The sequence below is a fragment of the Heptranchias perlo genome, chromosome 37, assembly GCF_035084215.1.
Source record: "Heptranchias perlo isolate sHepPer1 chromosome 37, sHepPer1.hap1, whole genome shotgun sequence".
Classification (NCBI taxonomy): Eukaryota; Metazoa; Chordata; class Chondrichthyes; order Hexanchiformes; family Hexanchidae; genus Heptranchias; species Heptranchias perlo.
This window is the reverse complement of record NC_090361.1, coordinates 14,933,941-14,961,440: the sequence shown is the minus strand read 5'-3', so window position 1 is coordinate 14,961,440 and position 27,500 is coordinate 14,933,941. Positions and strand designations below refer to the sequence as shown.

General features: G+C 45.7%; 2 protein-coding genes across 2 annotated transcripts in view; one reads left to right on the top strand and one right to left on the bottom strand.

Annotated features, from left to right (window-relative positions):
• The window catches only part of LOC137304532 (very-long-chain enoyl-CoA reductase), a 60,154-nt gene that overhangs the window by 30,766 nt on the left and 1,888 nt on the right, over positions 1 to 27,500 (bottom strand). The window contains exons 2-4 of the mRNA XM_067973168.1: positions 4,312 to 4,362; positions 1,243 to 1,294; positions 466 to 510 (exon numbers count right to left, since the gene is read on the bottom strand). Of these exons, the coding sequence (XP_067829269.1) occupies positions 466 to 510; positions 1,243 to 1,294; positions 4,312 to 4,362 (148 nt within the window). The remainder of the gene's footprint in view (positions 1 to 465; positions 511 to 1,242; positions 1,295 to 4,311; positions 4,363 to 27,500) is intronic.
• nxnl1 (nucleoredoxin like 1) overlaps positions 7,579 to 27,500 on the top strand; it is a 42,985-nt gene continuing 23,063 nt past the window's right edge. Inside the window, exon 1 of the mRNA XM_067973169.1 lies at positions 7,579 to 7,703. The gene's annotated coding sequence lies outside the window, so the exon portion shown is untranslated. The remainder of the gene's footprint in view (positions 7,704 to 27,500) is intronic.

Here is a 27,500-nt window from a genome sequence, read left to right as displayed (position 1 = left end):
ACGAGGGAATACAAGCCTAGTCTATGCAACTTGTCCTCATAATGTAACCCTTTTAGCCCCGGTGTCATTCTGGTGAATCTGTGGTGTACCCCCTTCCATGAGGGCAAGCACAGTGCTGCAACGCACTGGAACGCCGTTACAGGGTGACAGACACGGATTCAAACTAGGTGATTCACCAGAGTGATTTTATTTTGGTCAGCTGGGTGACTACAAAACCTATGGAAACCCACCAGCACAGGCAAGAGTCTCCGTACCAAACTATTAATATGGAGTGTGTTTGACAGACATGAGGAGCAGAGTATGGAAGCTTAGGTGCAGGAGGTATGGCCAAGGCTTGGGGACCCCCAGGGGTGCACAAGGGGTACTGGGGGGTTTAACCAGACAACACGCTGCCTCGACTTTAGGGGTGGGCACCAAGCAGAGTGTTAAGTGCTCCCTGGACGTGGAATTAGTTTATAAACTTACTTGGGTCCAGTCTGATGGATTGCCTGGCAGGATACCACTTAGCATCTGAAACAGAAGGGAGAACCATCTCGTTAAGACTTATTGCCACATCAGAGTATTGGTTCGCCTGTAAATAGGAGAGATTTAATCGGTGAATACTGCAAAACGATTATAATCCAGACTGACACACCCAGTGCAGAAAATCACGTGCACCGATTAATCAATCCACAATTGGCTTTTCATGATCCAATGTGATCTCCCTGTTTCCCACTCCTATGGTGTGTGGTTGGAGCAGGATTGGACTCGGTGATGCCCACTACAGTAGAATAACCAGCCTAAACTCACCGTCTAGGCTCATCCATGAATGACCAATTGGATGCAGTACTGGAGGGTGCTCAGAACCCATGTCCCTCAGCGAGAGGGATGGGGAGTAAACCCATTATAGCCACAGCGCTGTGTCAAAACTGTGTCGCAATTCTCCCAGCGTCTGAGGCTATCGACCAGTGTTATTTTAAAGGCCGCCAATCCTGCTGCAAAGGACTGTAACTGCTGAGGGCTCAGGTCTGAATCCCAGCCGGAACTGGAATATGAGCTTGGCCAGCAGCTACGGGCGAGAGTTTATCGGCCGACTAAACCAAACACTAGGGTAAAGGGCGGTTCAGCTCCCTGCCAGGTTAAAAACAACAGCAGCATCGAGAGAGAAATCAATAAAGAGACAAAGCAAAACAAGATGTGAACAGAACAGACCCTGGTGGGCTCCCCGCCAATTATCAAGCAGCAGTCCAGCTGCATACTTACGGGTCTTGTGGAACATCACCTTGATGTCCCCGATCGTAGCATTTGGGTCCACCTATATGTAAAAAAAAAATCAGAGTTTAATAGAGTTAGGGCAAAAAAAAACAACCAAATTCAGCTTCTACAGTAACAGATACCTTTGGGAGTCTGGGGTGAGCTACTAAATTAATTTAGGCCTGGTGATGCAGGGTCCCAGGCCAGACTGAGTGCCAATTTAACCAAGCGCACCCGAGCATGAACCTTGCCATCCGCACTTTCCAGCAGGGGTCACAGGACAACAATCTGGACCAGGAAGCTTTGGCCGACTTTTCAACTGCTCCAGTCCAGGGACTCAGAGTCTAACTCCGGTGCCCTCCACCTCCTACTTCCACTCCATCAGAGATCAGCTCACTCAGCACAGACTGGGGCTCAAACCTGAGATGCTGCTGCCCTGCACGGCTCGGCCAACACTAGATAAAGTTAACGGGGCAGGTTAGCCCACCCCACTCCTGCAGCCAATTACGAAGCACTATCGGGCGGTTGGGGTCAGAGTCCCAGCTAACCTCTGATCACTGAGTGGCGAATTGGGTGGTGGTGGGGGGGACCCAAAAAGAGGGGAGCAGTTTTAAAATTGGAATCTCAATGCCAACATGCCCCAAGACCAAGCAATTCTTCAACCCCCAATGCGTCAGGCAGTCCTCGTTCTTCAGACCAGGATGAATCACGCCCCAGTGAAGTTCATTTGAAGAGGCTGGCACTGGTGCAGGAACATGGTTGTGATGAGGTGGAAAACAAGCTCCACTTGTGACAGTATCGGGTCCTGAGCACAGAACAAGTGCACCGCACCCAGCACATGCATAACCCATGAAATCAGATGGGCAACAGGGCAGGTACTGTGAAACATCAAGAATCCGATGCTCCTAAAAATATATAACCAACTTATATATGTACGTAAAATAAATTTTGAAACTCTGGCCAGGATTCAAACCTTTACAACTCCCATGGCTTAGTGGGTAGCACTGTGTCAGAAAGTTGTGGGTTCAGAGACTGACACTCCAGTGCAGTACTGAGGGAGTGCTGCACTGTCGGAGGTGCCGTCTTTCGGAAGAGACGCTGAATCGAGGCCCTGTCTGCCCTCTCAGGTGGACGTAAAAGATCCCATGGCACTATTCGAAGAGGGGCAGGGGAGTTCTCCCAGTGTCCTGGCCAACATTTATCCCTCAACCAACAACCATAGAACAGATTTTCTGGTCATTATCTCATTGCTGTTTGTGGGACCTTGCTGTGTGCAAATTGGCTGCCACATTTCATACATTAGAACAGCAACTACACTTCAAAAAGTACTTAACTGGCTGTAAAGCCACTATATAAATGCAAGTCTGTCTTTTGAAAAGGAAGACAACAATGATCGTTTTCCCTCATCCAATATCTGCCTACAAGCTCGGAAAATATGCCAAAATGGCACAAAAGCTACAGGTGGAGTTTGGGGTACATACATGATTAGACCGAAGAGCACAACAGTGGTACAGGACCCCCGTGCTGGGTTGGGACAAACCTCAGAAAAAACTGGCAGACTTCTCCAGAAGTATCTCTACCTGTTGGCCCTAAAGTGGCTACTGCACAAATAGAGTGAGCCAGAACTTTTCATCGTGGCCTCCTGCTCCGCCAGCGAACAGAAGGTACATCCCTCAACCCAATCTGCTAACGTCTATTTTAATGAGTGAACAATTGCCGGGGTCCTAACAATGTAAAGGGCAACCGATGTAAAGGCTGGTGTCACCAGGCCTAGGGTAGATATGTGACATTGGGAACTTGCATCCATTCCCCGAGCTAAGGAGCATTCCACCTGAATCACGTCAAACCTGTTCCGTAAGACGATATCCTTCTCTGGCTGGAGGAGACAAGTCTCAACAATGACTGGCTCCGTCAGACACAACTGAATTTTCCCAACCTTCGGGTGTTCCAGCAGCATCAGGAGCTGCTCGACTGCCTCCTCCGGCAGTTTTGTGCGGCATGTTCCGATCAGTCAGTCACCCATAGAGCCCTTGCTAACTCGAGGATGCTGCCATCACTGACAGGCACTTAGTGAAAGCCCTGGGGCAAATAGGTCGGCAACTGACTTTGGACTTGCACCACTGACTAGCTTCCACCCTCACTGAGGTCAGCACAGGCTGGTGATCAGGTCTGGGATCTTCCTGCTCTCTACTGTTCATCTGCCTAATCTAAGCCTGGCCTGGCAGCAGCCATCTTCACGGTACCATACGCACACTTGTTCAAGTAACTTCTACAACTGACGTTTGCTCACTGTCAAGAGGTAGCAGCAAAACAGGGTGGATCTGATGCCCTCTACAATGGGCATAGAATGCCACCATCAGCTGCAAGCCTCTCTCTGCCATCATTAGAAACAGTGACTGAGTCAAGGAACATGCAGTATCAGCCTCCAGGGAGCACCACAGGCCGCTGACGCCCGAATAGACTTCCCTGGCAGGTTGCTCCACAATTATCTCAGGAAAGGGTTCCCAACGTGACCTCCACTGAGCTCCCACGTGGGACGACATTCAAGACTCTGCAAATAGATAGAGATGGCCGAGAGATAAAGCCACTCGATCAATTATAACGCCTTCGCTCGCTCGCAGACCGGGACTGCCAGCCGACGGACTGGACCTCTATTTGCCAGCTGTAGAGCTACTAACAACGCTTCCTCCCTCCTCTCAAAATAAGAAGCTTTAAACAGTAGCAGCGCAGTCACTAGAATTTCAGTGAGGCATCTTGGTGCTTGGGGTGGGATTTTTTTGGTGCTGTATGGGGCGAGCCGTGTAGATCTAGCATAAATCTAGATTCTGTCCTTCGAAACTTGGGCTGCATCGGGAGTCAGTATTTGAGCTGTACAATGGGTGAAATAGTGATAAGTCAGTCACTGGTGCAATGTGAAGTGATGAATTAAGAGGAAATTCCTGGGCTGCGGGCTACAGTACAAATTTTCCCATTGCACCGATACATTCAGCAAGTCGGGTGACAGCACGGAACATTCCCCACTAGTTGACGGTTCGTCGACACGTTTTTTTGTTTAAACGCACGTATAACTGCGCTTACCTTGTCCAGAAAGCCGAGCTTCTCTTTGGTCCTCGCGTCCAAGATCTCCACCTCAAAGAAAACAGATGCTTTTTTAGATTTCTTCTGCAATATTCGTGGCCGCCTGGGCAGAAACAGTAAGCTTGGTTCTGGCAGCATCACGCTCGTGTCCATTGTCATTCTGATCGGTTCTACTCAAAAAAGGAAAATTTAACCTCTCTCTTTCCTCTCCAAAAAAAAAAGTTTTCCTCAAAAAGTAAAACTGAATCAATTCTCCTGCCAGGAGGCACAGCGACATGAGATAAAACCCAGTTATCTGCTGCTTCCAGACAGGGCAGTTCTAAAAAGGAGACCGCACGGGCAGGGGGTAATCTGATAGCCCCGGAATGTGAGCTTCTGACAACTCCAACTAAATATAATCTAATTAAAACCCAAACAGCAGGAGAACATCAGCCACGGAAGGATTGGGTGATCCGGAGGAATTAGCTCATCCAACTTAATTTTTGTTGGAAAACTAATGGCCGTCTAGAGTGGTCCAGCCCATCGGGGTTGGCCGTAGCACCTGGGAGACTGGACATGGTGGGTCAGAAGGTTCTTTTTGCCCGTGAGTCGGTGATCGGCAGGCCCCTCCCCCCCCACACTTCCTGCCCCGAAGGGAGTTTACGACGGGAAAATGCTGGGCACTCAGACACTTGAAAAGTGCCGACCCTTCTGGAACCAAGAAGGAATCTCGATCGCCACCAGGGATTGACGCCAGTCAGCGGAACGTCCAAAATAACAGGTCCCCACAGAGCTGCAGCACGAGTTACACAGAATGTACAGCACAGAAACAGACCATTCAGTCCAACTGGTCTATGCCGGTGGTTATGCTCCACACGAGCCTCCCCCCATCCCCTCTTCATCTCACCCCATCAGCATATTTTAGAAGGCAAGCGTCTTTATGGATAACCCGTGGTCGGAGTGATCTCCTGGGCTGGTTTCGATCGCCTGAGGAGGGTCAGAGAGGAATTTTCCAGAGTATTTTTTTCCCTTATTGGCCCTGGGTTTTTTACCTCTCCCAGGAGATTACATGGCTGTGGGGGTGGTGGGGGAGGGAGGGGGAAGGGTTTAGTCAGGATGATCCAGCCATCATGGTGTGTGGGGCAGGCTTGGTGGGCCAGCAGGTCTTTTCCTGCCCGTCAATTTTGTACATTTGTATATCCTATTCCTCTCTCAGGAGGCAGGAAGCACTTTGTAGCCTCAACAAGTGCCCCTCTCTTGGCCAAAGAATCCTAACCTATCCCCGTAGCTCAGTCCTCCCACACTAGGGTTCAGCCTTGCAGCCCTTCCCTTCCCTTTTCCACTTCCAGGGTTTGGGATCTTTCCCTTGTACCCAGTGAGTAGAACTGAACGTGTGTCTTTGACCAGGGGTTACAAGTCGAATTTAGGAATGCTGGTTACTGGTGAGAGTGTAAATTGCGTCAGCTTGGCTCGGTCAGTATCACTCGCACCTCCAGAGACCGAAGGTCACGCGTTCAAGCCCCACTCCAGAGATTTGAGCACATAAAATCTAGGCTGACACTCCAGTGCAGTACTGAGGGAGTGCTGCATTGTCGGAGGTGCCATCTTTTGATGGAGACGTTAAACTGAGTTGGAAATAAAACAGAGAAAAGGGCCCAGCTGTTTGCTCCCAGCAGCATCTACTGCTGAGACTGGGCTCAACTATGATGCCTCCTGCTGTTGAATAGTCAGCTGACACGGTCAAGGATCACAGATGAATGGGTCACTAGGGTGAGGAACTGAGGAACACAGCATATTGAACCTGGCCACAGCAAGGAGAATTGGTGAAAAATATAATAAAATTAAACCAGATTCTGCCAACACAATGCTACTGATACAATGCCTTTTTATTTAGAACCAAAATTCCCATTTTATTAAATAAATGTGAAGTGTCCTTCCTTCAAATGCTCCTTCTCCTTTTCCTCCCCCCCCCCCCCCAACCAATAAAAGGCACCTTCAGCATCCCCCGCCTCCCCCTCCACCCAATAAGTGTGCTCAGTCAGCCTCAAGAGTCTACACCAGTACAGTACCCGGGCCTTCTGTGACCATAGCACCTGTCCCCAGGCAACTGCCTGCCGTCCATGAGGAAGAGGCTCTCTCGAAATGTGGCAAAGGAGATTACGGAATTGGAAAGCTATTGGGCGAGTCATCTGTAAATCAAACCACTTTACCCGCTGCCAATCCGATATACAGCATTAGTACTTCAACCCAGGGTCTCCCGATATACAGCATTAGTACTTCAACCCAGGGTCTCCCGATATACAGCATTAGTACTTCAACCCAGGGTCTCCCGATATACAGCATTAGTACTTCAACCCAGGGTCTCCCGATATACAGCATTAGTACTTCAACCCAGGGTCTCCCGATATACAGCATTAGTACTTCAACCCAGAGCCTCCCGATATACAGCATTAGCACTTCAACCCAGGGTCTCCCGATATACAGCATTAGTACTTCAACCCAGAGCCTCCCGATATACAGCATTAGCACTTCAACCCAGGGTCTCCCGATATACAGCATTAGCACTTCAACCCAGGGTCTCCCGATATACAGCATTAGTATTTCAACCCAGGAGAGAATCCTTTGGCGCAGAGTTACCCAACACAGAAAAAATAAAGTTCCCATTTCATTTTCTTTGTCTGTATTTTGCTTGTGTTGTAAAAAGAAAATTCAGAGTGTGATAATTTGAATCTTGAAAGTATTTTCTTGGACATAAGACCATTTGGGCCAAGTTTCAAACTCTTCTTGACTATTTTCTTTAGCCAATAGGCCGGGGGTTGGGGCGCACACTACAGCCTATGGGGTGTTAGTAGCCCATTAAACTCAGGCTATCAGTACTATTTGTGCTGATATCTCCCGCTCGCTGGCTTGTGTTGTTGGGATTCCTCAGGCATGGTGGCTTGGAAAGGGCTGATGCCTCATCAGTGGATAAACCTGGAGTCAGAACTCCACGATCTGTTAGTATCAGCAACTCGAGACACTTACAAATTAAAGAGGGCAGTGATTTAAACGTTATATGTTGTCCGAGGCTCATGAAGAAGAAAAAGACTCCTCAGTGGACAAAGACAGACACTTGCTTCATGCCCCGATAGGGCAGGTGAGTAAGTTCTGATGCAGACAGGGTTCTGGAGAGCTTTGCAGAAGGCAAGATGAGCATTACGTTAATGTGCAAATGCTAGCACCTTATTTGCAGCTGTTAAACTGAGCTCAGTTTGTGTCAGTCATATTAATAGAACCCACAGGCAGGAACAAATGCAGTGGGCAGCGCACAAGGGAACAGCGAACCTCATACGCACCAGTCTTTCATAGGGAGACCAGAGTACAGCAGCAATGGACTTTACCTGGAAACCCCGTCTCCAAAATCATCACAAACAGTAAGCTACCCAGCGCTTTAATCTACCTCCTAGTCCGGATCGTGTTGTTATTTTTAAAATGCTGCAGGAGACAGTTTATGAGACGACAGGAGAGTTACGACATAGTGTAGAGGGCCCCACGAGTAATGTGTTTTCCTAAAGTCTTAACAGTGAGGTTCTAAGAAATAGTTGGTCTTTGAATAATTTGGATCAGGACTAACTGGGGGCAGGGGGGTGTGTGGGTAAAAGAAAAATCAAAGAGTCTCTTCAAGAATGGAGACTTTTGGAGGCAGAATGTCACTGCTTTTTCCCCCCAGAGAGTCAGACTGCGGTATACTCCAACATTTGGCTACACGCAAGGGAGCTGGGGATTTATACGGTAGCTTGTGGGGGGGGGGGGGGGGGGGGGGGAAGAGGGGGGGGCGGTGCGAGGGAGGAGGGGGAACAATCTCTGCTTTCACTTGCTGCGAACGCTACCTGTAGTCACCCTTTGATAGCCCGGTGCAAGAGTGGTTTAGGCCCAGAACGGCGCAAACTCTCAAAAAAAAGTGGTCAGAAAGTTCGAAAGATGTTTAAGGAGTCTTCCGGTTGACGCAAAACATTCGCTACATGACTGCTCACATCCTTAAAGCGGGGACATGTCATTCCAATAGTTACAGCACTTCAGTAATTCACTGCGAGAAGCACTCAGCAGTTGGCAGCGTGATAACACTTGTATATAGCGGCCTCATCTCTTCCTCCAACCAAGATTCCCTGGGTTTAAGCAGCTGGCATTGGGCCATTTTCGCACTCCCGGCCCTCGATTGGCATTCCCACACCAAGGCAGTTGGCAACGTTCAGAACGCAGTCCACAAGCACTTGCGGTAGGGGACTGGAACTGGGGTCTGAGAACTCTCGGTCACTGCCGCTCGAAACCCCAGCTTCCCGAGCAGACAAAGCACTTAAACAGCAGTCTTGGCATTCTACAAAATGTAGTCAGAATCCTAAAACAACTTGCATTTATATAGCACCTTTAACATAGCAAAAATGTCCCAAGGCGCTTCACAGGAGCGTAAATAGACAAAACTTGACACCGAGCCGCATATTAGGACGGGTGACTGTCAAAGATGTAGGTTTTAAGGGACATCTTAAAGGAGGAGAGAGAAGTGGAGAAGCGGAGAGGTTTAAGGAGGGAATTCCAGAGCTTAGGGCCTAGTCAGCTGAAGGTATGGCCGCCAATAGTGGGGCAATGACAACAGGGGATACGCAAGAGGCTAAAATTAGAAAAGTGCAGAGATCTCGGAGGGTCGCAGAGCTGGAGGAAGTTACAGAAATAGGTGAGGCCATGTTGGGATTTGAACACAAGGACGAGATTTTTAAATTTGAGGCATCGTTGGACCAGCGAGCACAGGTGTGAAAGTTAAGATTTTAAAAAAAAGATATGTTGGATATTTTGTAAGTCCCAGTTACTCCTTAATGTGTGTGGAACTGCAGGGTGATTGATCTCAGCTGGGAGGCTGCAATTGTTCATTTAAAAAGGAAATCAGCCAGGGTTCCAGCCCCAATCCCTTTCCAGTGGTTTCTAGAGGCGAGCATGTGCATGTGGATGCTGGGTAAGGATATGACCAGGCTCGGCCGCGATGCCCCCAAGCCGACCTGCCCATCTCGCCATTTGGGAAAGGTACTAGTGAGGGGCTAGCCCCTGCAGAATTAAACCCCAGCAAAGAAAAGTTGGAATCTTTGGAAAGGAGAGAAACTTGAGTGGGGGTGGGAGGAGGAAGGGAAAAGAATTGATTTGGCACAGATTGGGAGCAGCCTTTATGTGTAGGACACCCTGCAATAAGATCACTATATGCCACTTTACTGGGAGAGGTATATTTATACACTGTGACTAAGTCAGCGGGCAATGCCATCACTTCAGTGAATGCCAGAGTACATCAAGGATACTGTCCATAGTGATAATAACCACAAAGCAGAATTAAATCTAATATCACCAATATTATATAAAATATTAACGCACAAGTGAGTTCAAAGCTACAACAGTATATGAGTAATTTGAGACATGACATGGTGAGTGTAACAGGATCGGGAGGAACAGGTGGCTTTAGACCTATGGTTCCCAAATCTCTCCATCACTGGGGTTTTCCTCACCTCATGTCTGGGTCTGTTGGAGACTAATTGATTGAGATTGATTGCTCTGATTAGTCAACAATTCCATTATCGTTGTATCATGAGACCAACAGGATGGTGAATTACAGGTCTAGCAATTTCCATGCTCCTAAATAACACCAGAGGCAGAGCTCAGTCATTCCTCAAACATGAGTACCTTTATATGACTTTAGATAGAATTCTGCAAATTAAAAGAATGGCTTTGGACTAGCTGCATCTTTGGGAGAGAGTTTGAGTCAGCTGCAAAATATAATATAGTCTAGAGACTTACTTTTCCATGCGAGAGGAGAAGAACCTAAACAGGAGCAGGAGTAGGCTATATGGCCCCTCGAGCCTGCTCTGCCATTCAATAAGATCATGGCTGATCTTCAACCTCAACTCCACTGTCCCGCCCGATCCCCATATCCCTTGATTCTCCTAGAGTCCAAGAATCTGTTGATCTCAGTCTTGAATATACTCAACGACTGAGCATCCACAGCCCTCTGGGGTAGAGAATTCCAAAGATTCACAACCTCTGAGTGAAGAAATTCCTCCTCATCTCAGTCCTAAATCACCCACCTCTTATCCTGAGGCTATGTCCCCTAGTTCTAGACTCTCCAGCCAAGGGAAACAGCCTCTCCACATTCTGTCAAACCCTCTAAGAATTTTATACGTTTCAATGAGATCACCTCTCATTCTTCTAAACTCCAGAGTATAGGCCCATTCTGCTCAATCTCTCATCCCAGGAATCAATCTAGTGAACCTTCGTTGCACCCCCTCTGAGGCAAGTATATCCTTCCTTAGTTATGGAGACCAAATCTGTACACAGTATTCCAGGTGTGGTCTCACCAAAGCCCTGTACAATTGCAGCAAGACTTCTTTACTCTTGTACTCCAAATCCCTTGCAATAAAAGGCCAACATACCATTTGCCTTCCTAATTGCTTGCTGTACCTGTATGCTAACTTTCTGTGTTTCATGGACAAGGACACACAAATCCCTCTGAACCCCAACATGTAATAGTTTCTCACCATTTAAAAAATATTCTGTTTTTCTATTCTTCCTACCAAAGTGAATAACCTCACATTATACTCCATCTGCCACCTTCTTGCCCACTCACTTAACCCGTCTATATCCATTTGCAGACTTCATGTCCTCCTCACAGCTTATTTTCCACCTAGCTTTGTATCGTCAGCAAACTTGGATACATTACACTCGGTCCCTTCATCTAAGTCATTAATATAGATTGAAAATAAATGAGGCCTCAGCACTGATCCTTGCGGCACCCCACTAGTTACAGCCTGCCAACCTGAAAATGACCCTGGAAGCTGGCCTAACAGATTTCTCCCATTTGATGTTACTGCAGTTAAAAAAAATTTGACTGCATCAGAACAATGCTTGATGTCTGGTCCTGCGAATATGAAAGTAGGAAGATTGCGGGAAGCGGAAACATACATTACTTGTAATCCAACACATCAGGATACATTTTGGAAAGGAGGCAATTGATATCTGAAGCTCAACATCTGTAGCTGCTCCTTCAGAGGAATCTCTGACAGGCACATCTGACGATCAAAGACAGGAGTATAACTGGGATATTTAGCTCCTCGCTTCACAGTGCCATGTACACTGATCAAAGAGGAGCTCCGAACAGTCATTCGACTTTGTAATGTTTCATCGGAGATTCAATCAAATGTTACCATAAATAACTGCTAATGGTTTTGGATATTTCGTGTTTGAAGCAGTTTCCATTGATGTAGACACAGCGTATAAAAATATCTTTATCGCACAGTAACACTCCTAGTACAGTGTGTGAGCCCATTGGGGTCATTTTTGCTTTGAGCAATACCAAATTAGGCCTCCATTATAGACCTGGCCTGATTTTCCTTTCTACTGAAGTCAGTGGAAGGGAAAAATGTTGGGTTTTATTTTTTGATGGATTTGCTTACAGTCAACTTCACCTGGTTTTTTTGTTTGAAATTTAAGGAAAAAAATAAAACCCGAATCACAGGGAATAGGAGAGTCGAGAAGAGTGCAGACAGTATACTCAACTGCGGTTGTGGTGGGTTGGCAGCATCCCTGGATCAGAACTCTAACAAGAGTCCGTGTCTTCACGAGAGGACTCCCTCTCCTTCAGACACAGTTCCCACCTCCATAGTGTCAAATTGGAGGACTACAACCTCGAGCGGACTAGCGACTTGGTCATCCAGCTCAAGCAGTACTGCCTTGTCCTCTCGGCAGCCAAATCTTCCCATTAGTCCAGGATGAGGGAAAGTGCAATCCTAGGCTCTTCAGCACAAACCGCCTCTTTCGACCCTCTTCCTCCATCACCAGGTGAGGAGCACGTGGCTTTCTCCATCTCCGAAACAGAAGCTGTCCAGGCTGCTGCCTCGGTTTCTTGCATGAAGTGACTCTCTTGCCTTTGAACAGCCCACGCCCTACTCCCGGCCTCTTTCTAACCTAGCCCTGAGCCCATAATACTTTGTGCCTTCCACCCCACCCCCTCGTATCTGCGAGCGCCTATGCCGACCCAGCTCCTGAACTCATCGACTCCCCCTCTTCATCCCAACATTCAGAGACTGCCCTCTCAAAACTCTTCAAAACTGCTGTAATCACATCATCCTTTAGAAAGCCCACCTTCTACTCTTCAGTCTGCTCCAACTACCCCATTTCTGCCCTGGTCAAAGTTGCCAACAACATCCTCAGTGACCGTGGCTTTTTATCCCTCAACCTCCCCAGATATGGGTGACCATTATCAGACATCACCTCTTCTCTGTGGTACCACACTCTCCGCAGTGCCATTCCTATCCATCCCAGTGTCAGCCATGGCTCAGTGGGTAGCCCTCTCGCCTGAGCCAGAAGGTCCTGGGTTCAAGTCTCACTCGAGATCTGAGCACAAAATCTAGGCTGACACTCCAGTGCAGTGCTGAGGGAGTGCTGCACTGTCAGAGATGCATGTAGTCGCTGCTGTTATGTAGGAAATGCAGCAGCCAATTTGGGTACAAGAAGGTTCCACAAACAGCAATGAGATAAATGACCAGATAGTATTGAGGGATAAATACTGGCCAGGACACCAGGGAGAACTCCCCTGCTCTTTGAGGGGGGAGACAGGGCCTTGGTTTAATGTTGCATCCGAAAGAAGGCACCCCAAACTCCCTCAGTACTGCACTGGGAGTGTCAGTCTAGATTTTGCGTTCAAGCCAAGTGGGGATTGAACCCACCACAACCTTCTGACTCGAGAGAGATGAGAGTGCTACCCACTGAGCCAAGCTCACACCTTGGGAGATCCACGATTCTTCAAATCAGCCTCTGCTCAAAAGGCATTGGATTCAGAGTTTATCTGAGCACATCTCAAGGCAGGGAATATCTGAAGCCATGCCAGTGGGTTATATTTAGAGTGGAGCAGTAATGCACTGTTTGATTTTAGATGCACGTGGGATATCAGGTTTATACCTTTGCAGAGAGACAGGCAGAGTTCAATTTACAGTTTTAATTCTACCAGGTTTAAGAAACTTTTCAGTGAGAGAACTAAGCTGCACTGGCAGTGGGAGCCACCATTTCTGCCACTGTGGATTCTTGTTAAAACTCCCTACCGTCAGCTAGAAACTGCCTTCAGTAAACAGAGAAAGGTAGGATCACCGACACTAATGTCACCCTGTGTGCGAGCTGCCAGCTTCTGAGAGGAAAGAGACAACACAAACAACTCCCAATGATGGATTAGCAAGCAACAATCAGAGGGGTCAGACAGGAGGTTAAACTGTCATGCTCCCTTGGGTGGGGGAAAACACTGCAGTACCGGCAAAGGAACATTGTAGATTAAGCATTCAAACCAGAACAGAACGACCCAGGTTACATCCCTGGTCTGTGCCAAGTTAGCTCATCTCCCTTCTCCAGCTGAAACTAGCTCGGGACAAGTAGATTCCTCGCCTTGTCCCCCAACCCTTCTCCACCTTCAGATGAGGCTTGCTGGGTTCAAGTGGACCAGGCTCTTGGGCAGGGACTAACTATTAATAGCTGTTATAGACCCCCAGGTCAGACACCTGAACACAATGAGTTACTAAGGAAACTGATTGAAGCATGCCTATTTTATATGACCAATAAGAGCGAGACTGGGTTTCCCCAGTGTCATCAACTGAAAAACAATTCTGCAATTGCCCCCCTTATAGTGTCAGCCTGGGCTCAGTGGGCAGCAGGTTATGGGTTCAAGCCCCACTCCAGAGACTTGAACATACAATCCAGGCTGACACTCCTCAGTACTGCACTGGGAGTACTGGCACTATCTGAATAAGAACAGGGTGGGGGTTCTCCCCAGTGTCCTGGCCAATATCTATCCCTCAACCAACGTCACTAAAAAAGATTATCTGGTCATTTTCACATTGCTAATAGTGGGATCTTGCTGTGCGCAAATTGGCTGCCACGTTTCCTACATTACAACAGTGACTACACTTCAAAAAATACTTAATTGGCTGTAAAACGCTTTGGGACGTCCTGAGGTCCTGAAAGGCGCTATATAAATGCAAGTTATCTTAAATTTGTATCGAATCTTGGGTAGCACTAGGCACAACTCTGGTCTCCATATTATAAAAAGGATATAGAGGCACTGGAGAAGGTGCAAAAGAGATTCACGAGGGTGATACCAAAACTGAGAGGTTATAGTCATCAGGAAAGGCTGAACAGCCTGGGGCTCTTTTCTCTAGAAAAGAGAAGGCTGAGGGGATGACCTAATAGAGGTCTTTAAAAGGGTTTGATTGGGTAGACGTAGAGAAAATGTTTCCACTTGTGGGGGGAGTCCAAAACCAGAGGTCATAAATATGATAGATAGTCACTAATAAATCAAATAGGGAATTCAGGAGAAACTTCTTTACTCAGAGTGGTGAGAATGTGGAACTCGCTACCACAAGGAGTGGTTGAGGCGAATAGCATAGATGCATTTAAGGGGAAGCTCGATAAACACATGACCTTATCTCTATTCATGGATGAATATTTGCCTACAAATTTCTTCCTCCACTTCCCCTCCACTATTAGATGGTCTGTAGAATATACCTATTAGCACGATCATCGTATCATAAGGTTTAGAATAGCTATGGAAAAGGACATGGACCACTAAAATAAAAATACTCAATTGGAGGAGGGCCAATTTCAATGGGATGAGAACAGATCTGGCCCGGGTAAATTGGAATCAAAGATTGACAGGCAAAACCACAATTGAACAATGGGCAGCCTTTAAAGAGGAGATGGCTCAGGTACAGTCTAGGCACATTCCCACCAGGCAGAAAGGTAGGGCAACTAAAGCCAGAGTTCCCTGGATGACAAAAGAGATAATGAATAAGATTAAATGAAAAAAAGGGGGGTATGACAGATGTCAGGTTGATAATATAATTGAGAACCAGGCAGAATATAGAAAGTTCAGAGAAGTGAAAAAGGAAATAAGAGGGGCAAAGAGAGAGTATGGGAATAGACTGGCGGCCAACAGAAAAGGGAATCCAAAAGTCTTCTACAGGCATGTAAACAGTAAACGGGTAGAAAGAGGAGGGGTGAGGCCGATTAGGGACTATAAAGGAAATCTACTCATGGAGGCAGAGGGGATGGCCGAGGTACTAAATGAGTACTTTGCATCTGTCTTTACCAAGGAAGATGCTGCTGCCAGAGTCTCAGTAAGGGAAGATATAGTTGAGATACTGGATGAGCTAAACATTGATAAAGAAGAGTTACTTGAAAGGCTAGCTGTACTTAAAGTTGATGAGTCACCAGGTCTGGATGGGATGAATCCTAGGTTGCTGAGGGAAATAAGGGTGAAATTGCAGAGGTACTGGTCATAATCTTCCAAACATCTGTAGATACAGGGGTGATGCCAGAGGACTGGACAATTGCAAATGTTACACCCTTGTTCAAAAAAGGGTGCAAGGATAATCCCAGCAACTACAGGCCAGTCAGTTTAACCTCAGTGGTGGGGAAACTTTTAGAAATTATAATCCGGGACAGAATTAACAGTCACTTGGACGAGTGTGGATTGATTAGGGAAAGCCAGCACGGATTTGTTAAAGGCTAATCACGTTTAACTAACCTAATAAGAGTTTTTTGATGAGGTAACAGAGAGGGTCGATGAGGGCAATGCAGCTGATGTGGTGTATATGGCTTTTCAAAAGGCGTTTGATAATGTGCCACGTGGTAGGCTTATCATCAAGATTGCGGCCCATGGAATAAAGGGGGCAGTAGCAACATGGATACAGAATTGGCTAAGGGACAGGAAACAGAGTAGTGGTGAATGGTTGTTTCTCGGACTGGAGGGAGGTGTACAGTAGTGTGTCCCGGGAGTCAGTGCTGGGACCACTGCTTTTCTTGATCTTTATTAATGACTTGGACTTGGGTGTACAGGGTACAATTTCAAAATTTGCAGATGACACAAAACTTGGAAGGGTAGTAAACAGTGAGGAGGATAGTGATAGACTTCAAGAGGATATAGACAGGCTGGTGGCATGGGCGGACACGTGGCAGATGAAATTTAACGCAGTAAAATGTGAAGTGATACATTTCAGTAGGAAGAACGAGGAGAGGCAATATGAACTTGAGAGCACAACTCTAAAAGGGGTACAGGAACAGAGAGATCTGGGGGTTTATGTGCACAAATCATTGAAGGTGGCAGGGCAGGTTGAGAAACTGGTTAAAAGAGCTTATAGGATCCTGGGCTTTATAAATAGAGACAGAGTACAAAAGTATGGAAGTCATGATAAATCTTTATAAAACACTGGGTCGACCACAACTGGAGTATTGGGTCCAGATCTGGGCACCGCACTTCAGGAAAGAAGTGAAGGCCTTAGAGAGGGTGCAGAAGAGATTTACTAGAATGATTCCAGGGATGAGGGACTTTAGTTTCGTGGATAGACTGGAGAAGCTGGGGTTGTTCTCCTTAGAACAGAGACGGTTGAGAGGAGATTTGATAGAGGTATTCAAAATCATGAAGGGTCTAGACAGAGTAGATAGAGAGAAACTGTTCCCATTGGCAGAAGGGTCAAGAACCAGAGGCCATAGATTTAAGGTGATTGGCAAAAGAACCAAAGGTGACATGAGGAAAAACTTTTACACAGCGAGTGGTTAGGATCTGGAATGCACTGCCCGAGGGGGTGGTGGAGGCAGATTCAATCATGGCCTTCAAAAGGGAACTGGATAAGTACTTGAAAGGAAAAAATATGCAGGGCTACGGGGAAAGGGCGGGGGAGTGGGACTAGCTGGATTGCTCTTGCATAGAGCCAGCGGGGACTCGATGGGCCAAATGGCCTCTTTCCGTGCTGTAACCTTATCTTTTATCAATCCATATGGATTCTGTTTCTATCTTAATGTTAGTTACGTCCCTGCGATTATGTTATCTCTGATTAGTACAGCCACCCCACCACCCCCTTATTCCTTCCCTGTGCTTTCTAAATACGTTATATCCTGCAATATTTAACTGCTAGTCCTGTTCTGTATGCAGCCATGTTTCAGTTAACCCCACTATATCTGGCTCCTCGCTACAAATTATCGCCTCCAGTTCCCCCATTTTGTTTCAAATGCTGTGCACATTGCTGTACAGGCAATTTAGTTTGTTTTTATTAATTGTTCCACTCACTTTATTTTTAAGTCATTTTATACTTATGTTCTATGACTGTATCTGTTCCCTGTTTATGTTACTTTTATTCCTTACCATGGTCTGATTGGGGTCCAGGGTCATGCCCCAGTCTGGGATCAGCGATCAGAATGCAGGAACATGCTGCATATTTTTAGATAGTACAAAAGTTCTCTATAGATTATATGTGCAGTCAGAGCAAGGGCAAAGATCACAAATCACTTGTGATCAAATTGTTTAACACCATTGGAAAAATTAACCGATTTAAAATAATGAATCCATATCTTTTCAGCAAGGGGGCGCTTGTGGTTGTTTTAATTTGTATTCAGTTTTGAGAATCGAGACTCTTCCCCTTTTTAATAAAATTAAGCTGTCAGTGTTAGTGATGATTTTATCGGATCAATTCAACACCACCACCCAGTGGCAAATTGAAGTACTGCAAAGAAAAACAGACATGGAATGAGGGGAACACCAAGATTACCCAGCCAGAAACAAACTTAACTGAACCAGCCACATCAATACTGTGGCTACAAGAGCAGGTCAGAGGCTGGGTATTCTGCGGCGAGTGACTCACCTCCTGACTCCCCAAAGCTTTTTCACCATCTGCAAGGCACAAGTCAGGGGTGTGATGGAATACTCTCCACTTGCCTGGATGAGTGCAGCTCCAACAACGCTGAAGAAGCTCGACACCATCCAGGACAAAAAGCCCGCTTGATTGGCACCCCATCCACCACCCTAAACATTTACTCCCTTCACCACCGGCGCACCGTGGCTGCAGTGTGTACCATGCACAGGATGCACTGCAGCAACTCGCCAAGGCTTCTTCGACAGCACCTCCCTAACCCGCGACCTCTACCACCTAGAAGGACACGGGCAGCAGGTACATGGGAACAACAACACCTGCACGTTCCCCTCCAAGTCACACACCATCCCAACTTGGAAATATATCGTCGTTCCTTCATCGTCACTGGGTCAAAATCCTGGAACTCCCTTCCTAACAGCACTGCGGGAGAACCTTCACCACACGGACTGCAGCAGTTCAAGGCGGTGGCTCACCACCACCTTCTCAAGGGCAATTAGGGACAGGCAATAAATGTTGGTCTTGCCAGCGACGCCCACATCCCATGAACAAATTTTTTAAAATTACCCATGGATGTCCATTGTGAATGTATTGCTCAGCAAGGCAAGCTCTGATCAGTCCCCACACGCTCTTATTCTCTGTATGTCCCCCAGGATGTGATATTCATTTTAGCCACTTAGGGAGGCGGAGTAATCCTGCCAGCAAGACATCCAAACAACATCTAACTCAGTTCTCTTCCACAATTGACCAAGCTACCCAAACTTCATTCTACAAAGGCCCCTCTTTCTACTGCCCTCTATATTCTTCCCTTTCAGCTCTTCAAACCTAGAAATAACTCACTCTCCAATAGGCTGGAAACTCTCCAGCCAGAGTAATATTCTTAAAGCCCCATTCACAAACTGAAGAGGTCGGGTTACTCTGCCAAGAGGTTTCATCACATGACCTTCCACTTCCAACCACCCTACCTATCATTGGTCACCCGACATGTCCACCCTCACCAGGCACTGCCTTCCCGAGCCAATCAGAAAGTGTTTACAATGTGAAATGTCATATCACCACAAGCTCCACACAAAACATCTCCTCACAGGCTCCATTTGGCCAGCAGCTCTTAAGGTATAAAGTGCAGAAAAGATTTACTAGAATGGTTCCAGGGATGAGGGACTTCAGTTATGTGGATAGACTGGAGAAGCTGGGGTTGTTCTCCTTAGAGCAGAGAAGGTTGAGAGGAGATTTGATCGAGGTGTTCAAAATCATGAGGGGTCTCGACAGTAGAGAGAAACCGTTCCCATTGGCAGAAGGGTCAAGAACCAGAGGACACAGATTTATGGTGATTGGCAAAAGAACCAAAGGCGAAATGAGGTAAACCTTTTTTATGCAGCACGTGGTTATGATCTGGAATGCACTGCCTGAAAAGGGTGATGGAGGCAGATTCCATTGTGGCTTTCAAAAGGGAATTGGATAAGTACCTAAAAGAAAAAAAAATTTGCAGGGCTACGTGGAAAGGGCGAGGGAGTGGGACTAGCTGGATTGCTCTTGGAGAGCGCCAGCACAGACTCGATGGGCTGAATGGCCTCCTTCTGTGCTGTAACCATTCTATGGTTCAATGATAAAACACTGCAACAAGGAACTGAGCAGCTCCCCCTATATTCCCTGATGGACTACTAGGTGAATGCATCAGGTGGTACTGAGCCGTACGGAACTGGAAGATTCCAGATTCAATTCCCAGCCGCGCTGTGTTAGTTGAGAAGAAATGGAAATAACAATAAGTCACAGTGATGTATTAGGAGCGCTCAAGGAGAGTGTGAAGGCACGTTATCAAGGGAAGAGTAGAGAGAACTTTACTCCGCATCTAACTGTGCTGCCCGTGGCCTTGTAGTGCTTGAAGGTGGCAGGTCAAGTTGATAAAGCTGTTAAAAAAAGCACACAGGATTCTGGGCTTTATAAATAGAGGCACAGAGTACAAATGCAAGGAACTTATGCTAAACCTTTATAAATCACTGGTTAGGCCTCAGTTGGAGTATTGTGTCATATTCTGGATTGATGTCAAGGCCTTGACGATGGTGCAGAGATTTACTAGAATTATACCAGGAATGAGGGACTTCAGTTATGTGGAGAGACTGGAGAAACTGAGATTGTTCTCCTTAGAATAGAGAAGATTAAGGGGAGATTTAATAGGAGGTGTCCAAAATTATGAGGGGTTTTGATAGAGTAAATAAGGAGAAACTGGCAGGAGGGTCAGTAACCAGAGGACACAGATTTAAGATAACTGGCAAAAGAACCGGGGGGGGGGGGGGGGGGGGGGAGATGAGGAGAAATCTTTTTGCGCAGCGAGTTGTGATGATCTGGAATACACTGCCTGAAAGGGTGGTGGAAGCAGATTCAATAGTAACATTGGATAAATACTTGAAAAGGAAAAATTTGCAGGGCTATGGGGGAAAGAGCAGGGGGAGTGGGACTAATTGGATAGCTCTTTCAAAGAGCCGGCACAGACACGATGGGCCGAATGACCTCCTTCTGTGCTGTATGATTCTATGATACTGGATGCCTGGAAAGTGCTCCATTTCCAGCATTAACATCACTCATCACAATAAACACAGAAAAGGACCTGCACCAAAGCTGCTTTATACCCAGTTACAGTGGAAGCTCAAGTGTATTATTTTGCCTCAGAAATTAAATCCATGCTGGCAGATTGGTGGCACTGCCATACTGATACTGGTGGGCAGTGACTAAATACTTAGGAGTGTATGCAGCTAAAATCTGTAGATGTGCAAATTTACATACATATACGCACATAAAATGTCATTATGACAGCAGCTTGGAACATTACAAAACGATTAGCCCAAGTCCAGAGCAGGGCTGGAGAAGGTAAATCTTCCAGTTCTCCAGGTGGCCAAATACCTGGAGGCGTGGTACACAGATCGCACGGTGCTGGGTTTCCTTGTGCTGTTAACTTACTCAGGTTATCAGCACGGGGCAGAGAGGAGAGTACACAGCACCTCATCCGATCCTCAGGACCCCCGAAAGCAAACTGCTCCCAAAAGATTATATTGCTGCTATATCGGTAACGTGGCAACCAATGTGTGCACAGCATGATCCCAAAGACAGCAAAATGAGATAAATGAAGAGTTAATCATTCTATGGTAAAGTTGGGTGAGGGAGGAATGTTGGCCAAGACACCCAGAGCTTGGTAAAAAAAACTCCCAGCTGTTCTTTAAATAATGCCATCTGAACCATTGGAATAGGCAGACAGAGCACCCGTCTGACAGCTCATCAAAAAGTGTTTGGTGGGGGGTGGGTCAGGTAAGGGTAAATTTATAAATCTAAAAAGAGAAAAGTCAAGGCCATGGAGCAGTGTAGTGATTTGGGTAAAGATAAGCAGAGTGTATGAGGAAGGGTCAGAGAGTTTAACGGTAATAGTGCATCAGTGAATAAGGTCAAATCAGGGAAAAATTGTAAGAAGTTAAAATTAAAGGCGCTTTATCTGAAGTTATGAATGCTTCGTACAAAGATAGACAAATTAATGGCACAAACAGAGATAAATAGGTTTGATCTAGTGGCCATTACTGAGACGTGGTTGCAAGATGACCATGGTTGGGAACTAAATATTCCAGGGTACTTGAATTTTCGAAAAAACAGACAAAATGGAAAAGGAGGTTGGCCGGGGGGGGGCGGGGGTGGTGGTGAAGGTGTAGCCCTAATAATAAAGGATGACATAAGGACAGTGATGAGAAAGGATCTTGGCTCGGAAGATCAGGAAGTAAAATCAGTCTGGGTAGAGATAAGAAACAAGGGGCAGAAAACACTGGTGGGAGTAGTTTATAGGCCACTAACAGTAATTAAACTGTTGGACAGAGCATTAATCAAGAAACAAGAGGAGCTTGTAACAAATGTAATGCAATAATCGTGGCAGACTTTAATCTTCATATAGAATGAGCAAATCAAATTGACAGAAGTAGTTTGGAGGACAAGTTCATGAAATGCATTAGAGGCGGTTTCCGAGAACAACATGTCGTGGAACCAACCAGGAAACAGGCTATTTTAGATCTTGTCTTGTGTAATGAGACAGGGTTAATTAGTAATCTCATAGTAAAGGATCCTCTGGGGAAGAGTGATCATAATAGGATAGAATTTCACACTGAGTTCGAGAATGACATACTTAAGTCCGAAACTAGAGTTTTAAACTTAAACAAAGCCAATTACATTGTTATGACGGGCGAGGTGGCCAGGGTTGATTGGGAAATTAGATTAAAATATATGATGTTAGATCAGCAATGGTGAACATTTAAAGAAATATTTCATAATTCTCAACAAATATACATTCCCTTGAGGAATGAAAACTCCACGGGAAAAGTGATCCATCCGTGGCTACTAAATAAGTTAAGGATAGTATTAGATTAAAAGAAGCGGCTTATAATGTTGCCAAGAAGAGTAGTAAGCCTGAGGATTGGGAGAGTTTTTTGAAACCAGCAAAGGATGACCAAAAAATTGGTAAAGAGGGAGAAAACAGAATATGAGAATAAACTAACAAGAAATATAAAAACAGACTATAAGAGCTTCTACAAGTATGTAAAAAGGAAGAGATTAGCAAAAGTAAATGTGGGTCCCTTAGAGGCTGAGACAGGAGAAATTATAATGGGCAATATAAGATTGGTAGGGTGGTAAATAGCGAGGAGGATAGCCTCAGTCTGCAGGACGATATAGATGGGTTGGTCAGATGGGCGGAACAGTGGCAAATGGAATTTAACCCGGAAAAGTGCGAGGTGATGCACTTTGGAGGGACTAACAAGGCAAGGGAATACACAATGAATGGGAGGACCCTAGGCAAGACAGAGGGTCAGAGGGATCTTGGTGTGCAAGTTCACAGATCCCTGAAGGCGGCAGAACAGGTAGATAAGGTGGTAAAGAAGGCATATGGGATACTTGCCTTTATTAGCCGAGGCATAGAATATAAGAGCAAGGAGGTTATGATGGAGCTGTATAAAACACTGGTTAGGCCACAGCTGGAGTACTGTGTGCAGTTCTGGTCGCCACACTACAGGAAGGATGTGATCGCTTTGGAGAGGGTGCAGAGGAGATTCACCAGGATGTTACCAGGGCTGGAGCGCTTCAGCTATGAAGAGAGACTGGGAAGATTGGGTTTGTTTTCCTTGGAGCAGAGGAGGCTGAGGGGGGACATGATTGAGGTGTACAAAATTATGAGGGGCACAGATAGGATGGATACTAAGGAGCTTTTTCCCTTCGTTGAGGGTTCTATAACAAGGGGACATAGATTCAAGGTAAAAGGCGGGAGGTTGAGAGGGGATTTGAGAAAGAACTTTTTCACCCAGAGGGTGGTTGGAGTCTGGAACTCACTGCCTGAAAGGGTTGTGGAGGCAGGAACCCTCACAACATTCAAGAAGCATTTGGATGAGCACTTGAAATGCCATAGCATACAAGGCTACGGACCAAATGCTGGAATATGGGATTAGAGTAGACAGGGCTGATGGCCGGCGCGGACACGATGGGCCGAAGGGCCTCTATCCGTGCTGTATAACTCCATGACTCTATAATAGGAAATGGCAGAGACATTAAACAAATATTTTGTATCTGTCTTCACAGTAGAAGACACAAATGGTGGGGAACCTAGGGTCGAACGAGAGTGATTAACATTAGTAAAGAAAAAGTACTGGAGAAATTAATGGGACTAAAAGCCAATAAATCCCCTGGACCTGATGGCCGACATCCTAGAGTTTTAAAAGAGGCAGCTGCATTGGTTGTGATCTTCCAAAATTCTTCAGGTTCTAGAACAGTCCCAGTGGATTGGAAGTTAGCAAATGTAACCCCGCTATTCAAGGAAGGAGGGAGGGAGAAAGAAAACAGGGAACTACAGGCCAGTTAGCCTGACATCAGTCGTCAGGAAAATGCTGGAATCCATTATTAAGGACGTGGTAACAGGGCACTTAGAAAATCATAATATGATTAGGCAGAGTCAACATGGTTTTATGAAAAGGAAGCTGTGTTTGACATTTAGAGTTTTTTGAGATTGTAACTAGCAAGGTCGATAAAGGGGAACCAGTGGATGTAGTATATCTGGATTTTCAAAAGGCATTTGGTAGGTTGTTACACAAGGTATGGACTCATGGGGTTGGGGGTAATATATTAGCTTGGATAGAGGAATTGGTTAACGGACAGAAAACAGAGTAGGAACAAACGGGTCATTTTCAGGTTAACAGGCTGTAAATAGTGGGGTGCTGCAAGGATCAGTGCTTGGTCACAAAACAGATTTGAAAGTTCTTTATCTGAATGCACGTAGCATTCGTAATAAAATGGACGAGTTAACGGCACAAATAACTACGTATGGGTATGATCTTGTGGCCATTACAGAAACATGGCTGCAGGGTGACAACGACTGGGAATTAAATATGCCAGGGTATTTAACAATCAGGAAGGACAGGCAGGAAGGAAGGGGAGGTGGGGTGGCTATGTTAATAAAGGAAGGAATCACTGTAATACAGAGAAATGATATTGGGACAAAGCATCAAGATAATGAAACAGTTTGGGTGGAGATAAGGAATAATAAGGGAAAAAAAACATTAGTGGGCGTAGTATATAGGCCTCCTAATAGTTGCAACTCTGCTGGAAGAAGTATTAATCAGGAGATAGTCGGGGCATGTAATAAGGGAACAGCCATAATTATGGGGGATTTTAATTATCATATTAACTGGACAAATCAAATTGGGCAGAGCAGCCTTGAGGACGAGTTCATTGAGTGCATCAGGGATGGATTTCTTGAGCAGTATGTAACTGATCCTACAAGGGGGCAGGCAACCTTGGACCTGGTCCTGTGTAATGAGTCAGGATTAATTAATAATGTCCTAGTTAAGGATCCCCTTGGAACGAGCGACCACAACATGGTTGAATTCCATATCCAATTAGAGGGTGAGAAGGTTGATTCTCAAACAAGCGTACTGAGCTTGAATAAAGGAGACTATGATGGTATGAGAGCGGAATTGATTAAAGTGGACTGGGAAAATAGATTAAAGGGTAAGACGGTACATGAGCAGTGGTGTTCATTTAGGGAGTTATTTTACAACTTTCAAAATAAATATATTCCACTGAGGAAAAAAGGGTGTAAAAGAAATGACAGCCATCCGTGGCTAAGTAAAGAAATCAAGGATAGTATCCGACTAAAAACAAGGACATATAAGGTAGCCAAACTTAGTGGGAGGATAGAAGATTGGGAATTCTTCAAAAGACAGCAAAAAGTAACTAAAGGATTGATTAAGAAAGGGAAGTTAGATTATGAAAAGAAATTATCAAAAAATATAAAAACAGATAGCAAGAGTTTCTATAGTTATATAAAAAGAAAAAAGGTGGCTAAGGCAAACATAGGTCCCTTAGAGGATGAGACCGGGAAATTAATGGTGGGAAACATGGAGATGGCAAAAATGCTGAACAAATATTTTGTTTCAGTCTTTACAGTAGAGGACACTAAGAATATCCCAACACTGGACAAACAGGGGACTCTCGGGGGGGAGGAGCTAAATACGATTAAAATCACTCAGGAGATGGTACTCAGTAAAATAATGGGACTCAAGGCGGATAAATCCCCTGGACCTGATGGCTTCCATCCTAGGGTCTTGAGGGAAGTGGCAGTAGGGATTGTGGATGCTTTGGTGATAGTTTTCCAAAATTCCCTGGACTCAGGAGAGGTCCCGGCAGATTGGAAAACTGCTAATGTAACACCGTTATTTAAAAAGGGTAGTAGGCAGAAGGCTGGAAATTATAGGCCAGTTAGCTTAACATCTGTGGTGGGTAAAATTTTGGAGTCTATTATTAAGGAGACAGTAACGGAACATTTAGATAAGCATAATTTAATAGGACAAAGTCAGCATGGCTTTATGAAGGGGAAGTCATGTCTGACAAATTTGCTTGAGTTCTTCGAGGATATAACGTATAGGGTGGATAAAGGGGAACCAGTGGACATAGTGTATTTAGACTTCCAGAAGGCATTCGACAAGGTGCCACATAAAAGATTATTACTTAAGATAAAAAATCACGGGATTGGGGGTAATATTCTGGCATGGGTGGTGGATTGGTTATCGAACAGGAAGCAGAGAGTTGGGATAAATGGTTCATTTTCGGACTGGCAACCAGTAACCAGTGGTGTTCCACAGGGGTCGGTGCTGGGTCCCCAACTCTTTACAATCTATATTAACGATTTGGAGGAGGGGACCGAGTGCAACATATCAAAATTTGCAGATGATACAAAGATGGGAGGGAAAGTAGAGAGTGAGGAGGACATAAAAAACCTGCAAGGGGATATAGACAGGCTGGGTGAGTGGGCGAAGATTTGGCAGATGCAATATAATATTGGAAAATGTGAGGTTATGCACTTTGGCAGGAAAAATCAGAGAGCAAGTTATTTTCTTAATGGCGAGAGACTGGAAAGTACTGCAGTACAAAGGGATCTGGGGGTCCTAGTGCAAGAAAATCAAAAAGTTGGTATGCAGGTGCAGCAGGTGATCAAGAAAGCCAACGGAATGTTGGCTTTTATTGCTAGGGGGATAGAATATAAAAACAAGGAGGTATTGCTGCAGTTATATAAGGTATTGGTGAGACCGCACCTGGAATACTGCATACAGTTTTGGTCTCCATACTTAAGAAAAGACATACTTGCTCTCGAGGCAGTACAAAGAAGGTTCACTCGGTTAATCCCGGGGATGAGGGGGCGGACATATGAGGAGAGGTTGAGTAGATTGGGAGTCTACTCATTGGAGTTCAGAAGAATGAGAGGCGATCTTATTGAAACATATAAGATTGTGAAGGGTCTTGATCGGGTGGATGCAGTAAGGATGTTCCCAAAGATGGGTGAAACTAGAACTAGGGGGCATAATCTTAGAATAAGGGGCTGCTCTTTCAAAACTGAGATGAGGAGAAACTTCTTCACTCAGAGGGTGGTAGGTCTGTGGAATTTGCTGCCCCAGGAAGCTGTGGAAGCTACATCATTAGATAAATTTAAAACAGAAATAGACAGTTTCCTAGAAGTAAAGGGAATTAGGGGTTATGGGGAGCGGGCAGGAAATTGGACATGAAGCTGAGTTCGGATCGGTCAATGCCCTGTGGGTGGCGGAGAGGGCCCAGGGGCTATGTGGCCGGGTCCTGCTCCGACTTCTTGTGTTCTTTAGATTTGTGGTTGGGATCAGATCAGCCATGATCTTATTGAATGGCGGAGCAGGCTCGAGGGGCCGATTGGCCTACTCCTGCTCCAATTTCTTATGTTCTTGTTCTTATGAAGGGACCAAGTGAAATGTATCCAAATTTGCTGATGCTACAAAGCTAGGTGGGAAAGTAAGTTGTGAGGAGGACACAGAGTCTGCAAAGTGATACAGATAAGTTAAGTGAGTGGGCAAGAAGATGGCAGATGGAGTATAATGTGGGGAAATATGAGATTATTCACTTTGGTAGGAAGAATAGAAAAAAAAGAGAATTTTTTTTAAATGGTGAGAATCTATTAAATGTTGGTGCGCAGGGAGA